Below are 15993 nucleotides of genomic sequence, written 5' to 3'. Positions count from 1 at the left end.
TTTTTTTTTTTTTTTTACTTTCTATCTTGAAATAATTTCAAACGACAGAAAATTTGCAAGAAGAATAGTTCTAAGAATTTCTGTATGCCCTTCGCTTAGATTGCCATTTAATATTGTACTGCAAATATTTGCTTTGTAACTTCATATGTATCTATGAATATTTTTTCCAATGCCTCATCCTCTTACTACTTCAGTGTGTATTTCCTAAAATATAAGGACACTATCTACAAAACCACAGTAAACTATCAAGCTCAGGAAATTAACTTTGATGCGGTACTACTATCTAAACCACTGATACCATTCAAATTTCACTGATTGTCCCAAGAATGTCCTTTATAGGTCCAGAATCCAATCTAGGATCACTCACTGTATTTGGTTGTAATATCTCTTTAATCTCTCGGGAATAGCTCCTCAGTCTTTCCTTGTCTTTCATAATGTTGATAGTTTTGAAGAGTGCAAGCAGTTATTTTGTACAATAATCTCAATTTGGATTTTTCTGTCTTGTAAGTAGATTCCATTTATGTACCTCTAGCAAGAATATCATAAATGATGCTGTGTTCTCTGCATTATATCAAGGGACACACAATTTTGACTTGTCCCATTATCAATGCTGCTATCACTTGATTAAGATATGTCTCCTGTGTTTCATTGTAAAAAAATATTTTGTACTTACTAGTTAATAAATTATTCGTATTAGTTGGCATTTTACTGTAGAGCTTTTTCTTCCTCACTTATTTAATTATTCATATCAGTATGGACCTTATTCAGGATTCTTGTTTTTATTCACTGAGTTAAAATTCATTACTGTCATTATTTATTTTGATGCTCAGTTGTCTCGGCTAAAGACAGAACTTTAATCGATATTCACTTTCTGGAACATCAATATACTCCAAGCTTATTTTCTACTTTCCTTACCTCAGCACTCAAATCAGCCATTTCTCCATGGAGCTCTGGTACCTTTTAGTGGAGAATTGTATTCAGAAATCACCCTTACCTGGGGTGTCATTGCTTTTAGGCCTTTTTGGAAGATAGAGCTCATAGATATATGTATGTGTGTGTATATGTATCTCACATGTATATACACAACTATAACTTTTAATATTTATGTATATTAAAAGCCAGGTGTTCATCCAGATACCTGCAATTCCAATCCAACACCACAGAATTTATTCTAGTCTTCCCCGTTTGCACCTTCGTAAATTGATTCTCTGACCATGAGAAGCCTGCCTCCTGTTATCTTTGGTAAATTTACTTATTTGTTCACTCCTGTTGTACGTAACCAATCTCATCCCCTGCCAGGCAAGGACTCCTGAGTTTTGTGGTACCTATATGGGCCACCATTTGTCGGAGAGGGTGAGAGAGTGCTTTTCAGGTTTTCACTAAGTGATTCCATAGCATCATGTCAGCCTTTTAATGCTATGAAGCTTCTCCCAACATTTTTAGCTGTTTTCAACAGGAGTTGTCCAGAATAAAATTGCCCGCAGTTTCTCATAAACTGAACTATTATTTTTATGTGCTCTAGGAGGAGAAAAGTCAGGAAGCTCAACTCTGTTCATTCTTTATTTCCAGTTTTACCTGCATCAGGTTTAGTTGGGGCTCCCCCTGAATTTTGCCAACTCTAGATAAAATCATAAGTTGACCCACTTTCAATATACCTACTATGGAAATGATGGAGAATAAGGGAGTTCAATTGAAATCTCATCTAGAAAAGGAGAGATACCACGCAGCTCCCACCAGCATAGGTCTACGTTTCCCAAATTTCAGTGTGTGCACATATCACCTGGAAATCATGTTAACATGCTGAGTGTTTCACTTGGTCTGGGGTGAGTCCTGAGATCTCGTATTTTCAACCAATTTCCTGGTGATGTGACACTGCCGTCGGAGGACTGTGCCTTGAGTAACAAGTCTGTAAAGCAGTGGTCCCCAACATTTTTGGCACTAGAAACCAGTGCTCCTATGAGACGCTAATGCCTCATGATCTGAGGTGGAGCTGAGGCGGTGATGCTAGTGATCAAGCTTCACTCCCTTGCCCTCTACTCACCTGCTATATGGCCTGTTAGGAACTGGGCCAATACCGATCTGCAGTTTGGAGGTTGAGGATCCCTGCTCTAAAGCGTTCACGTTTATTGAGGTAGCCAGCAAGGATACATTAAATATACAACCAGCAAAACTTGAAGGGATTTTAAACCTTTAATTTCATTTGCAGATGTCTACACAGAGTGAACCTCTAAGTACCACTGGTTACCAGTCATAACTTCCCCCACCCCTGACCTTTTCATTCTTAGAGTATTTTAAAGCAAATCCAGCCATTATGTCAGTGTGCACCTCTAACAGATAAAGGCTTAGAGAAAAATAACCGTAGTGTCATCATCACACAAAATGAAAAATACATAGAACATAGAATTAACCATCATTTCTTGACAGCATCTAATACTCAGACCATACCCATATTCTCATGCAGGCAATAGATGCGTCCCCTGGCCAGCTACTCCAGTGCCCTGAGTTCACTCCTCTTAGTTACCTGAGTACTCCTTAGGGCCGGGCATACAGGTATATTCCTCCCAAAACCATATTCTGCCAATTTCATTCTCTGGAGACCAATGTTTGCTAATAAACAACAGTAGAAGTTTGACTTTTGGTCCACCTTCTGGGTCTCCACCCAGTTCTCTAGCTTTGAGCCTGGGTCAATAAACAGGAGCCCAACCGCGAGGCCAGGGAAGTTGGCCCTGCTGCAGGTTGGCAGCCCTGGTGACCTTGATGTAGACATTTGAAAGAGGTTGCTTCAGGAGAGGCTTGGTGGGGTGAGGGAGTTGGTACAGACAGGCTTCCCAAACTCTTCTAGCCTAAACCCCTCCCACTTCTCCCAGACATCTTCCCATTGCCAGCACCTCACTGCATTGTTAATCAGTGTGTTAACTGGGTTGTATGTGGTGATCTGACTCTCCGTCTCCCTAGTCCCTGGCTATAGGCAGAAAGGGCTTCCTTTCATGAAGGATCACACTGAACCTTGTTCCTGCCCTGCTGTCAGGCCCACTCACTGGCAGGGAGCTTGTCTCTCATAGCCTATCCCTGAAATCCATAAGAAGCAGTCAGCTCATTCTATCCCAACATCTTCCTACCAAGTCCTATAACCACAGAACTTGGTTTTAGCCTTTTTCTAATAAGACACAGAACGAAAGTTTAAACCTTGGATACACAACTTAAGAGAACACTTGTAAAACACATGAGTAACATTTGTGAACCCTTAACTGTCAGCCCTTCAAACCCCGTTCTGTATCCTGGATCAAGGAAGACAGATTTGAGCTTTGCCTTTTCTTGCCAGTTGACTTGCACATAAAGCTCCTTTTCTTAAAAGCTGGTGCCATAGTATTGGCTTCTATGCACATCAGATAGTGGACCCTTGTTCAGTAATAGTCTTAAGCCTATGACAGACTCTGAACCTCAAGAGATGACAGTTTCCTGGACAACTGCTTCGTGACCAGATAGCAAGGGGTGCCAAACCCCAGCCTGGGGCAGGGAGATCGAGCCTGTGCCCTGCATCCCATCCTGCTTAGCTGGCACCCACAACAAAACCCTCACTGTGACAGTTTCCAGGTTCCAAATTTGGTGCGAGGGCACATTTGACTATATGTAACAAAAAACAAACTCAAAATTATCTCAGCAAAAGGGGTCATTTATTGGAAGGATGTGGCATGGAACAGCTGGTCTCAGGAAAGGTAGAAGAAGGCAGAGCTGCTTCTCAGCTTTCCTCGCTTCTTGTAGGGTGGCTTTTTCCCTCCGAGACCCCCTTCAAAGTAGTGAGAAATGTAGCCCCAACTTTAGGCCTCAGTGCTTACCACATGTTGCAATCCCTTGGGATCTGCCTGAACTCAGACCGTTCCCAGGCCAATTTAAGTTGGGATGTGTCAAATACATACCCAGGGGTGAAAACAGCTGACTTACAGCTCAGGCCCCCAGAGGGACTCTCACAGTTCTCATTCATAATTGGGAGGAGAGGGTCAGGACTCTGCTAAACCCATTTAGGATCAGGTGTCCACCCTCTCTGGCCAGAGGCTGGACAGGCCTCATGAAACAGCCACTCCTAAGGCTTCCCATGGATGTGCGGCAGCTGCCAGGCCAGAGCCCCATGCCAGTTACCCTACAGCAGCTCTTCTCTCCTCCCATCCCCCTGCCCCGCCCTAGTGCCCCCAACAGTCATTTTGTCTGACTTCACCTCTCAGAGGCAAGCTTGTGAACGCTGAGCTATGTCCTTGGGATCTGTGATTTGATGGGAGATGTGGTCAGAAGATGATGGAGGAAGCCAGAACGGAACTGGCTGAGGAGGGCTTAGGGAAGGCAAGAGGCAGTCACTGTCAGCTCTTTCCAGTTGAGAGAGCGGTCAGAGAGCGACTCAGAGTCCAGGGAGGACATTTGGGGTGGGAGAGGCCTGAGCATGAGAGGAGGAGCTGATCTGGGTTAATTTTCTTGATATTCCTCTGAGGACGTCACCCGCGTCTAGACTAAAGGAGTGGTTACCTGTACTTCGAAACCAAAAGCCCTTCTGGCTCTGACAGTACCTCTGTGTGAGGATGGAGCTCCAGCTGCAGTTTCAGGTAGCCTCGGGCCACCCCCTCCCTGCCCCGGTTCAGGAGCGGGATGTAGCAGGCCCCAGCAGACTGGAGAGGAGGACTGGTGGGTGTGGAAAGGGGGCAGCATTGGTGTGGGAGCAGAGCTGGAGCTTCCAGCCTTGCTCAGGACAGTCCTAATGTCTGAAAGGCCCTAACATCCTTCCCCCAGTCCCTTCTCCTCTTAGTGAGCGCCTGAAGTTTTTCCCTCGGCTCAGCTCTGATCCTCAGAAGCCAGCTGAAGGGCCTCCCAGGGACTTTCTCCTCTCCCAGGAGGGCTCCCAGGGGCAAGCAAAGCAACCTGGGTGGGGTTGTGTCTCTCTCTAGACCAGGGGCTCCCCAATCCCAGGGCTGGCTCCCGGCACTGGGCCAGGCCTCAGGATGGGTCCTGGTACTAACCCAAGCCATGCTGGGGAGGTTACTGGGCAGGGGGCAGGAGCCCTGACCAGCCTTGGATGTGCTGTGTAACCCACCCTGGACCTCTGTCTCCCCATCTTTATGCCCAACAACCTCAGGGACCAGCTCTGACCTCCCTGAGCCAGGCTCCACCCTAGCTGCTCCAGGAATGGATCAAATGACACCACACTTGGGGCTGGATGTTCACTTTTCTTTCCAAAAAATGCCACACACACAGTCTAGGTGTGGCAGGGACCAGGGTCAGGCTAGGGACCTGGACATTATACACCCAGGGGGCCCTTGGCGGAGGCAGACAATTTAACAACTGGTCTGAAAGTCAAAAGAGAGGAAAGCTGGTTAGTGGAGTGAGCAGCAGTGGGGGAAATGGGGGTGGGGGGCAGGGGCTGTGGGGTTCAGGCCCAGGGACCGGCCACAGGGTCATACCTGGTCCCTCACAGCAGCACTGCCTGGGGCCCGTTCCCAGGGCTGGGGGTGATGTGGTCCGGCCTAGACTGTGTGGGTGTCCCCGCAGGGCTGGGCATGCTGAAAGAGGCTGAGACCTGAACTCAGAGATAATGGGGCCAAGCCTCTTGGTCTCTCTGAACCTGTTTCCTCATGTGTAATGTGGGGACATTTGTCATCCCGGCACTGCCTCCTTCATCAGGTGGTTGTGAGGAACCTGTGGGCCTGGGGAGGCCAAGGGCTCTGGCCACCCCAGAGCACGGGCCCCAAGGTTCATCTTTATTGCTGTGTCCCCAGGGCCCAGCAGAGTAGACACTCATGTAGCCCTTCAGTGAGTAAATAAGCCACTGGTAAAAGGGCCGGCACCTGGGCTGGTGTGGAAAAACACGTTGGTGCCACGAGGCTGTGCGGACAGGTCCATGCCTGCACCTGCACGTCTGTGTGCTCCTGTGGGCTGGGTCCCACCTCTCTCTGGCCTCTCAGAGTGTCTAAGTCTGAGTCTCAGAGCAAGGGGAGGTGCCTAAGTTGGGGACAAGCTGCTCAAAGTCCTAAGCGAGCTTGGGGAACACCCTGTGCCCTACTGGCCCTGCCCGGGGTGCTGCAGGGGCCAGCAGGGTGCTGAGTGGGAGACCATTGGCCAGGGCGGGCTCAGACGTACTCTCGGGCGGCAGCTGATGGGCCAGGCCGGTAGGGCTGCGGGCTGCTGTTGGCTCTCTCAGGCTCCGGGCATGTGCAGCAGAGGAAGGAGCCCCCCAGAATGGCCAGGCCAGCAGAGGCCCAGCCCACAAACAGGGCTGGGCCAAACTCGTACCTATAGGGTGTAGAGAGTATGCCATCAGATGTGGCTGCAAACCCAGACCACCTCAGTCTTTCTCAGGGGCTCCGCAGCCTCGGCCTTTGCAGAGGGTGGGTGATCCTTGAGGGAGGCTGAGATGTGTGGGGGGGCCAGGGGACAGAGTTCTCAGAAGTTTCCTCAGCCTCTCCGTATAAGCTGAGAAGAATGCTCATTCTTCTTCTGCCTCCACCCCAGCATGTCAACATCACACAGGGTGACCTAGGCCCAGGGGGGCCTGCTCTGTGCAATCTCGGGCCAGTGGATGGGGTCTGGGAGGGCCTGCAGGTCCCATGGGGAGGAGCAGGGCTATCCCTCCCATTTCTCTCATCTCGGTCTGGTCCACAGAACTCCCAGGCGGGGCTCCCCACTGCCCTCTGGAGAAGGTCAGACCCCTCCGCCTGGCACTCCAGGATCCCCACACATGGTCTCTGCTAACCAGCCAGGCCCCTCTGCAGCTCCCTGAGTCTCCCCACCCCTGTGCCTTTGCACGAGGCACCCCCTCCTGGACTTTCTCCCTTTCTACGCCTTCTGCACTCCCGCCTTCGGGGCCCAGCTCAGATGCCACCTCCTCTAAGGGACTTTCCTAGGCTCCTCTGTGCTCGGCTGCCTTGCACTGACTCACTAGGTGACCATTCAGTCCTTTGCTTGCCTGGCTCCCTGGGGAGGTCCTACAGGGCAGACAGCACCAGATTCATCTGTTTTCCCAGGGCCCAGGACTGGGTTTGCCACACAGGTGACCTTAGGGAATGTTGAAGGGATGAAAAGATAAGTGCAGCCTGGCATCCCTGAGCTAAACTGCCTCTTGTTTGGCAGAGCTTCGTGGCTAAAGCTGCCAGCTTCAGGGAACAAGCCTCACACCTGAGGTCTCCTTTTCCTCCCTTCTCCACACCTCTGTCTCCTCCAGGAAGCCCTCCTGATTGCAATAGCTCAGGCACCTTTTCTCATCCTCTCTCCGCACCAGGGCCTGAGGCCCGTTGCAATGTCCGGGGTTGAGACTGTACCATTCTCTGCTCCTGGCAGAGCTGAGAGGTGAGGGAAGAGCCGGGAGGGGCCCAGGCCCTTCATAGAACCCCCTATTTGGCTCTCTCGTCCTTGGCCTTGCACATTCTGACCATTCTACCTTCTAAATATCTCTGACCTACTCTCCACTGGCCCAAACCCTCTGCTCCAGGCCTTTGCAACAGCACCTTACTGGTCTTGCCCTCTCCTTACCATTCTTCACACCATAGATGGAGGAACCGTCAGCTGCTTTCTATCCCAGGCTAGGGAACAAAACCTTCCTATGGCTGCAAGGCCCTCCATGATCTGTCCTCCCTCTTCTCCAGCCTCATTCTCACCCCCTTCCTGCAAGAATAACAATAGCTCCACTCACCAAGGCCCAGGCCCTGCATTTAAGTCCCTAACCTGAATACCTCATTGAACCCACACAACTGCACTGGTCTTTCGGTCCTATCTCCATTTTACAGGGAGGAAATCAGGCGCTGAGAGATTAAGGAACTAGCCTGTCACACAGCCAGCAGGAGCAGAGCTGGGATTTAAGCCCAGAGCCAGAGCACTTAGCTCCTGCGGACCTTCTACCCCTTCAGAGGGCCCAGCACACCCTGCCTGGTTCCCTGCTCCAGAGAGGTTTTCAGCGACAGCATCTGGGGCCACATACTGTTTTCCCTTCCGAGTGTCCTACGGGACAAAGGCCAGCGGCCCCAGAGGTGGTGGAGAAGGAGGCCCAGCTTATCACTTGGCCCATGTCATGCCTGGCACTCACCTAGCATTGACAGGTGTGCTCGGGTTGAAGAACTCCTGGGTCACCAGGGTGGCATACCACGTGACAGCAGTCAAAGTGCAGAGGCCTAAGGACAAAGAAGGGAGTGCTAAGCTCTGCCCCCAGCTAGCCACCGAGGGTGTGGCTACCGGCCATGGCCAAGATGATGGAGAAAGAGCCAGGGCACTCACCTGCCAGGAGGAAGAGGGCACCCCCAGAGATGGCGATGCGGCCCTTGGCAATGGGGTTACTGTCTCCAACCCGGGTGCACTTCATGCCAACGACACTGAGGACCATGGCCACGAAGCCCAGGAGCACGGCCACTACCATCAGGGCTCGTGCAGACTGGATGTGACCTGGGTGGGCGAGAGGGACTGAGCCAGTGGTGGGAGAAGTGGGCGGGTGAGGGGAGCCCAGGATGGGAGGGCCGGGGCAGGAGCTGGAAGTTCCCCATGGGCTGCCACATGGGCAGGTGTGAGGAGGTAGTGAAGACGGGGTCGAGCTTCTCACATAACCCCGTTTTTCACTCCCCCTTGTAGGCTCCTCCAAGTGGTGTGTAGTGAGTGATCAGGCAGCTAGAGTTCTCTAATCTGCTGCGTTTTGGCTGGGGCCTTTCAGATTTGGCAAAAGGGAGAGCTGAGGGCATTTGAGGCCCAGCTTAGCCCAGGTGGCCCTCAGGCAAGGATGCCTCCCCCACTGGCCATTCTGACTCTCGGCACCTTCCCCTCTGCCCATTGAGTTACCTATGGCAGCCATATAAGCCTGCTGCTCAGTACGTCCTGGGCCTGGGGACAGCTCAGGGGAACTGGATCCCTGAGGGGGGCCAGATGACCTGCTGGGACCAGAGTCCCAGGGGCCATGCGATGGCAACCCAGCTCTGGCTTGTCGTCCCTGGGTTGGCCATGAGCCAAGAACAGAGCTGCAGTGAACCGGTGACAGAGCTACCTGTTTACTAGCCAACTTGTCAGGTTTACTTCCATTCCCCAGAAGGAAGAGAAAAGGGGCCTGTGTGCCCGAGCCCCTGTGTGTACACATGCGTGTGCATGTGTGCATGTGTGTGGGTGTACCCGCATGCTGGCATGCTTGTCTAGGTGGCAGGACTGGCGTGTGCGCACAAGCGTGTCTGCCTGCAGAGCATGGAGAGAAGTGGAAGGGAGGGTCTTGCCTGAACCTTTCTGAGTGCCGGACACTCATCTCACCTGACCCTCCCATCAACCTATAAAAGTCATAGTATCCCCTTTATGGATGAGGACATAGGAACGCAGAGAGGATCAGTGACTCTTTCAAGGTTACAGTGGCAGAACTGGCCTGCGGTGAGGTACCGGGCTGTCCTAGATTTATAAAAGTGTAAAGGGGCGGGGGGCTGGAGCTTGGAGCCCAGTGCAGATGGCAGACTGTGGGAAAGCTTGCTCTAAACTTCCCCCGCCCCACATCCCACCCCCAACCCAGCTGGCATGAGGCCTACCTTCCAGGGCGAGCAGTGAGTCGTAGAGCTTGCACTGCACCTGCCCGGTGCTCTGGGAGGCGCAGGACATCCAGAGCCCTTCATAGAGGCCCACGGCGGTGATGATGGCATCGCCAGCGTAGGAGGACTGCTTCCACTGCGGGAGGGCTGTGCTGGCGATGATGCCCACCCAGCCACCGAGGGCCAGGAAGTAGCCCAGGAGCTGGAGGCCCGAATTGGCCATGGCCCAGGGGAGGGCGCTGGGGGTCCCAGAGCTCAGTGCTGGGCCAGGGTCCCTGGGGGGGCCGGGGTCATGGCCAGGTGAGCGGAGCAGCTGGGCAGGGGAGGTGGAGTGCAGCAGCGGTCAGAGAATGAGAAGAAGAGGTGGCAGCCCAGCCAAGGCAGCGGCATAGGCAGCGGCTGGGGCTCTAGAATGCAGGGGGAGGCCCAGGCGCTGGCAAGGCCAGGGGCCCGCCCACAGCCGCTGCCTAAGCCAGGGTAGGGTCCCCAGCAAAGCTCCTGCCCAGCCCCCTGCAAGGGCGGGGCCTTGACCCAGGTGGGTGCCCCCTCCCCCCTCCGCCCCGCCTCTACCCCCCAGGGATAGAGAAGGGAGGGGCTGGGAGAAGGGACCCTGCTCGTCCTCAGGGTCCCACCTCAGGGAAACTACTTTAGGAACCTGATGCCAGTGCCCTAAAATTCTAATTCCTACCCCAAGAACCAGCCCTGAGCTGACGACTTGGATGTTGCGTGGCTGATCTGACCCTGGGGGCTTTCTGTCTCTCTGACTGAAGGACAGAAAGGAAATGGAATTCCAGTCTGCAGCAGGTAAGACCTCAGGGTTGGACAGGACTCTGAAGGCAGATATGGAGAGTGGACTGGCGAAGAGGTTTTAGGGAGAGGGGGTCTAAGGTACCTAGGAGCCATGTGTATTCAAAACAGAAGAGGCCACACTAGGGAATATACACTGTGGGGTCTCTTTGAGATCTGCGGGGGCAGAAGAGGGGCCCCGTCAAGGCTGGGTCAGACCTGGCTGCCAGTCAGCAAAGGTTCTGGCAGGGAGGTAGGAAATAGCACCAACCTTCCAGCATGAGCCTGAAGGAAGGCAGACTGTTCAGCCCGTTCGTTAATCCCCTGTTGGCTGGCTTAGCAGCTCCTGCTGGGGCCGGAGGCACTGGGCCCCGGCCCCCAGCTCCAGAGCATCCTGGAGGGGAGGGAGCCGTGGCCTCTGCACATTCCTGGGGTTCAGGCTTCCCCCTCCTAGCACCCACCTCCCTCTTCTCTCTCCCATCCCAGCTTAGCCCTCTGGAGCAGGGGAATGTTTAACTCTCCTCCAGCTCATTAGCAATCCCCTCACGTTCAGTTCAGTTCGGCCATGGGTGCAGGGGGGATATCACAACCCTGCTCCCACTCCCACTAGCCCCCTCCCCTCCGCCCCTGGCTGTCCCCTTCCATCTCCAGAGGCCACCTGCTTTTACTGGACTGTACTGAGGAAAGGCAGAGTCGTGCTGCTGACTCCCCACCTCCTCCGCCTGACCCCCACCCTAGTCAACTTCCTCCCCCACAGCCCTGGCCCTCCTCTGCAGGGACACGTCCCCAGCCTGCACCCTTGCATTCTTCACGTGGCTATGCAAACGAGAGGGTGCCAGGCACTGCTCAGACAATGGCTGCCCTGTGCGCCCGCCCAAGGCGTGGGCCCCTGGTATGGCCTAGAGCTCCAGCCAGTGGGAGCTGGGGAAGCAGCCTGCCCTCTGAAGGGTCAGAGGTGGGTGCTTGCAGTTTCAGACACTGGACCCCCTGTGGCCCTTCCTGCTGGGAAGACCAGAGCCACATGGATCTGTGTAAAGGCTGACGTGCTTCCTGGGAAGGTCTGCAGGTCCCCAAAATCAAACAGGGTCTAAGCAGTTGTAGAGAAGTCAGTTCCGAATTCAGATCCCTCTTCTACCATAGTGAGACAGGTACAATCAAGGGGAGCAGAGGTTATTGCCAGAGCCCAGAAAGGACACTCCTGGGGACCCAGTGAGCACCCTTTCATGCATTAATCATCTCACCTTCCAAGCAGCCCTGCATGATGGGCAGTCCCTTCATCGACAAGGAGCTGAGGCTGAGGGAAGTAACTTACCCCAAGCTAGGAAACAGCTGGGGAAGCCTTCCCATCAGACCTGTGGGCCCCTGCCAGGTTCACCCCCTACCCTCCTTTCTCAGGAGGACTAGGGGGTGGGCAGTCACAGTGTGCTCCCTAGAGGTGAATACTTCCACCCATGGCCTGAGCTGGCTGTGCAGCCTGCACCTTCACCTCTAAACAGGCCAGGCCATCTAGTTTATGGAGTCATGATGGTCGATAGAGTCGGTCAATGTCTGAGAGAGGGCAGGGCGCCCACACATGGAAGCCACTTGGCGCACGTTATTCCACACAGACCAGGCTCGCTTTTTCTCTGAGCTGGGCCTTGACCCTCCCACCCTTCTCAGAGGCTCTCTCTGTAAGGAAGACCCAGGGGTCATTCTGGTCCCAAGGCCTTGGAATCAAGACCACACAGAAACAGAGTGTCAAGCCACATAGGCTGCTACCCTCTGTTGACAAATGAGAGCCAAAGAGGGGAAGTGAACCACTGTCTCCAGGACCAAGGTCCCGGGGCTCAGAGGCCTTAGTCCTGCCCACACCTCCATCCGAGGCACCCCCAGAGCTTCCCTCACGCAAATGGCTAGAGTCATTGGTGATCCAGAATGATGTTCACATCTCCCTCTGAAGCCCTTCTGTTTATCCCTTCTCTTTGTTATTTGAGGCTTTGAGTCTGTTCTACCAAGACGTCTCCTACCCTAATGGCCTTCTGTCACCCACGTTCCAAAGCCTTTTAGAATTCAGACCCTGGTCCTGGAGTGAAGTTCCCTAACTTGGTGCAGCTTCTTTACCCAAGGCTCCACCACCCCGGTGCTCCCACCCCCCAGCCCAGTGACCCCAGGCCTGTGGGAGACCAGGTAAACTCTGGGCCCCGCCCAGCCTCCATTAGGAGCTAACTGAAAAATGCCCTGGGGTGTCACACTTCATAGTCTAAAAAGTGCTTTTTGCATACATTATAAGAAGCTTAGGGTTCTAGCGTTACCTCTGCCACTGAAAGCTGTATATTAGGCAAGTCCCTTAGCTTCTTCGGGCCTGATTCTTCAACTGAAAAGTAGGGCTAATACCACTTGCCCTGTTGGGTTCATGACAGTTTATAGGGATCAAATAATGGATGAGAAGTGCTTCTGGAAAACATAATATGCCTGAAGAAATGTGGCTAATGAAAGCTGTCCCCAAAAGACTCCCTCCTGGCTGGGACTCCCCTTTTGTGTCCTCCTGTCCTGGCCGTCGGTGGACTTCCTGTGGCTAAAGACCCACTGGCGCTTCCTGCCTGGCAGTGCCTGGAAGAGAGCGGGCGCTGAGTGGATGTGTGTTGATCATTGACTGGCCGGCATGAGGATTACATGTTTTTGCCTCCCTCCCAGTGGAACACTGGAGCCCTTTCCCGGTCCTCTCCCACTGCTAGTCAGGAGGGTCTGAGTCAGTTGGTTGTTTTCCAGCACATTCTCTGCAGCCACCACCTGAAACGTTGGAGGTGGAGCTAATTTTATTTCCCCTAACTCAGAGCCTGCTGAACCACAAGCTCGAAATGGAGAGCATTTGTCTCAGGCCACACAGCTAGAAAGCAGGACGGCCAGCAATGTGGCCACCCCAGCCATCCTGCCTGTCCAGGGAGGGTCAGGGCCCAGATCTGGGATCCTGGAATGTGCTGCATATTTCCATCCACAGTGCTTGGCCCCGTCTTGCTTCCTTCTCAAGGACTATAAGCGCCTCGTGGCCCTACTACCAGCCTCGTTTCTGTGTCCCACGCCTAACCAAGGGGGGTGGGGCACCTCTGTGGCAATCATGGCTGTCTGGCAGTGCCCCATCCTCCTCCCTGAGCACAGGCTATCTCAGTTCCCTTGCTGAGAGTTCTGCCAGCCGCCTGTGATGCCAGAGACCATGGTCCACGTCCACATCTAACCCCTGTGTGCTGAGCTGCCCCCACCGCCCCGCCAATGCTCCCATGGGCACTCCCTTCATTTCAAGCACACTTGCCCCGTGGCGGATGTACTCTTGCACATGCATTACAAGCACAGGCCAAGTAATCACAGCCCAGTCCCAGCCCGGACCCTGCCATCACCTCCCGCTTCCAGGTCAATTCACCCACCCTAATTGTATACACTTATCCTGGTCTTGTTGCTGTTGAAAACATTTGGCTTTCATGAGCTCAAACTGAGACTGTCTGCTGTCTCCATGTGGTTAGCATACATTGAAATGGTGGAGGTCATCTGCCTTGATGTGGAAACTTCTGGAAGACCAGAATCGGGTGGATGTAGTTTTCTGTAATGTTGCGTAACTACTATGTGCTAAACATCACACCAGGTACTTTATGAGTGTTCCCTCATGAATACTCCTGAGCATCCTGAGAGATCGGGACGGTGAACCCATGTCACTGGGGAGGAAATCACTTGGAGGTCACACAACTCTCGGGGATAGAAGTGAGCATGTGGGCGAAGCTCATGCTCTTTCCACTAACGTGGTCCTCTCTCCATAAGGTGAATGAGTCACCAAACAGGACACAGGATCATCAGTGACTAAAGGAGCAGTGACCGTCTCTACGGGATCATTCCCACGAGCATACACACACGTGGTGCTGTCTCCTAGCATAAAAAACAAAGTCCTTCACTTCACATCTCCCTCTAGCTCATCTCTCTGCCCCCAGGAAAAACTAAACTCCCGCAAAGAGCTGTCTATGCCTACTATCGTCACGTATCCTCACCCTGTCTCACTCAAACCAACTCCAGCCCATCTTTCGTCCACACCACCTCCCCAAAATATGTCTTGTTCTCACTGATCTCCATGTCATCAAATCCAAAAGTGGATTCTCAGCTCTTTGCTCAGCTGCCCAGCAGCATTTGACACCATCGTTTACTCCCTCCATGAAACACTCCCATCAGCTTCCAGGACAACGTCCCTCTCAGGTCCCCCACTCATGGGTGGTCCCAATGTCCTCTAGCACATCACCTCCAGCCAGGCTCAGTCTTCTGACTTTTCCTCTGTCTACAGTGACTACTCCTGGCTTTGAACACCACCCACATGTCAATGACGACTCCCAAAGTCATGGTCCTACCTCCACCTCTCCTTGAACTTCCCACTCACATATCCAACTCTCGATTTGGTATTTCCACTTGGATACCTAAAGGGCTTCTTGATCTTAAGCATAACGCACGCAAAAACAAACTCCTGGTTCCCACGTCACCATCCCTCCTGCAGCCTTCCCCGTCATGGGAAGCGGGGCTCTATGTTTCCAACTGCTTAGGCTAGGATCCTTCTTGCTGCTCCTTTTTCTCATGCCGTGCAATCCAACAGCAACTCCTGTTGGCTCTCCTTCAATAGATCCAGAAGCTGACCTTTTTCACTGCCAACACCCTGATCCAAACCACAACAGTGTTGCTCTCTTTGTCTCCATTCTCACCCCCATAGCCCATTCTTCACTGAGGCCTTTAAGATCTGTCAGTTGCCAGCATCCCCTGCTCAAAACCCTCCAAGGGCTCCTGTTTCACTGAGTCAAAGCCCAAGTGTTCATGGTGGCCGATGAGGCCCCCAAGACTGACCTTGCTGCTCTCTTCGCCCACCCTGTGCCACCACACCACCTCCTGGCCTTTCCTCTTCCCTAAAGGCCTGACTTACTTTCTCTTCTACTTCAAAGGATTACATGCACATATGCACACACACATACGCATAAGTACACACGCATATGTGTTTATTACCTGTCTCCTCTACTAAAATATAAGCTCTACGAAGGTAGGGATTTGTTTTGTTTTCTACCGTATTCTCAGCGCTGGCACCTAGCTGGTGCTCAACAAATACTGGTTGATTGAATAAATGAGCAATGAGTGCACATTTCCAAACTTACCACCCCACAGCATCTCAAGCCCAAGAGGGGAGATGGGCTTGTGGCCAGAGGAACTGAATCTCCAGTTCTGCTCCTTGTCTGTCTCCTAGAGGTGTGTGTTGTCCTGCACATGGAGGCCCTAAGGTATGTGGACTCTGAGGTCAGACGGCAGAGTAGGCAGCATGTGGCCGACATGGGGGCAATATGCCAGAGCACAGCTGACCAGCTGCTCCCTGCCAGAGAAGGATTAATAATAATCCCTACCATTCATCCAGAGCTTTCCAGTTTACAAAATGCTGTCATATCCGATATTGTATCTGGGCCATACAACTGCCTACATGGTGGGCAGAATGAGGTTTATGATCCCCATTATACAGATGACAACCCCAAGGTCCCTGATATTAAGTATCTGGCCTGAGGCTGCACAGGAAGTGGCCAAGCAGAGTACTGAGCCCGGCCTCCTGGCACACCTGCCACTGCATCCTGCTCTGAGCAATTTTTATAAAATGAGACCTCTGGGGCAGGTGAGCATGTTTCTATTCTCTGAACAAACCACTGAG

The 15993-nt window shown here is 52.9% G+C and overlaps 1 protein-coding gene across 2 annotated transcripts; it reads right to left on the bottom strand.

The window, feature by feature from the left end:
• Positions 1-3652: 3652 nt before the first annotated feature.
• CLDN19 (claudin 19) lies at positions 3653-10830 on the bottom strand. 2 transcript variants are annotated; one of them, XM_039868813.1, is made up of 6 exons: positions 10579-10830; positions 9522-9834; positions 8248-8412; positions 8060-8144; positions 6121-6273; positions 3653-5330 (listed from the first exon to the last, which is right to left on the bottom strand). In XM_039868813.1, the coding sequence occupies exons 2-6, from the start codon at positions 9742-9744 to the stop codon at positions 5282-5284; spliced, it is 675 nt and encodes a 224-aa protein (XP_039724747.1). In that variant the 5' UTR covers positions 9745-9834; positions 10579-10830; the 3' UTR covers positions 3653-5281. The 2 variants fall into 2 exon arrangements, 1 of the variants encoding a protein (XP_039724747.1); XR_005654086.1 differs by having other exon boundaries at positions 5445-6273; positions 9522-10825.
• Between the last annotated feature and the right edge of the window lie 5163 nt (positions 10831-15993).

The sequence above is a fragment of the Pteropus medius genome, unplaced genomic scaffold (assembly GCF_902729225.1).
Source record: "Pteropus medius unplaced genomic scaffold, Ma_sr-lr_union100, whole genome shotgun sequence".
NCBI classification, from domain to species: domain Eukaryota; kingdom Metazoa; phylum Chordata; class Mammalia; order Chiroptera; family Pteropodidae; genus Pteropus; species Pteropus medius.
The sequence above is the reverse complement of the archived record's forward strand: the minus strand, read 5'-3'. Positions and strand labels throughout refer to the sequence as shown.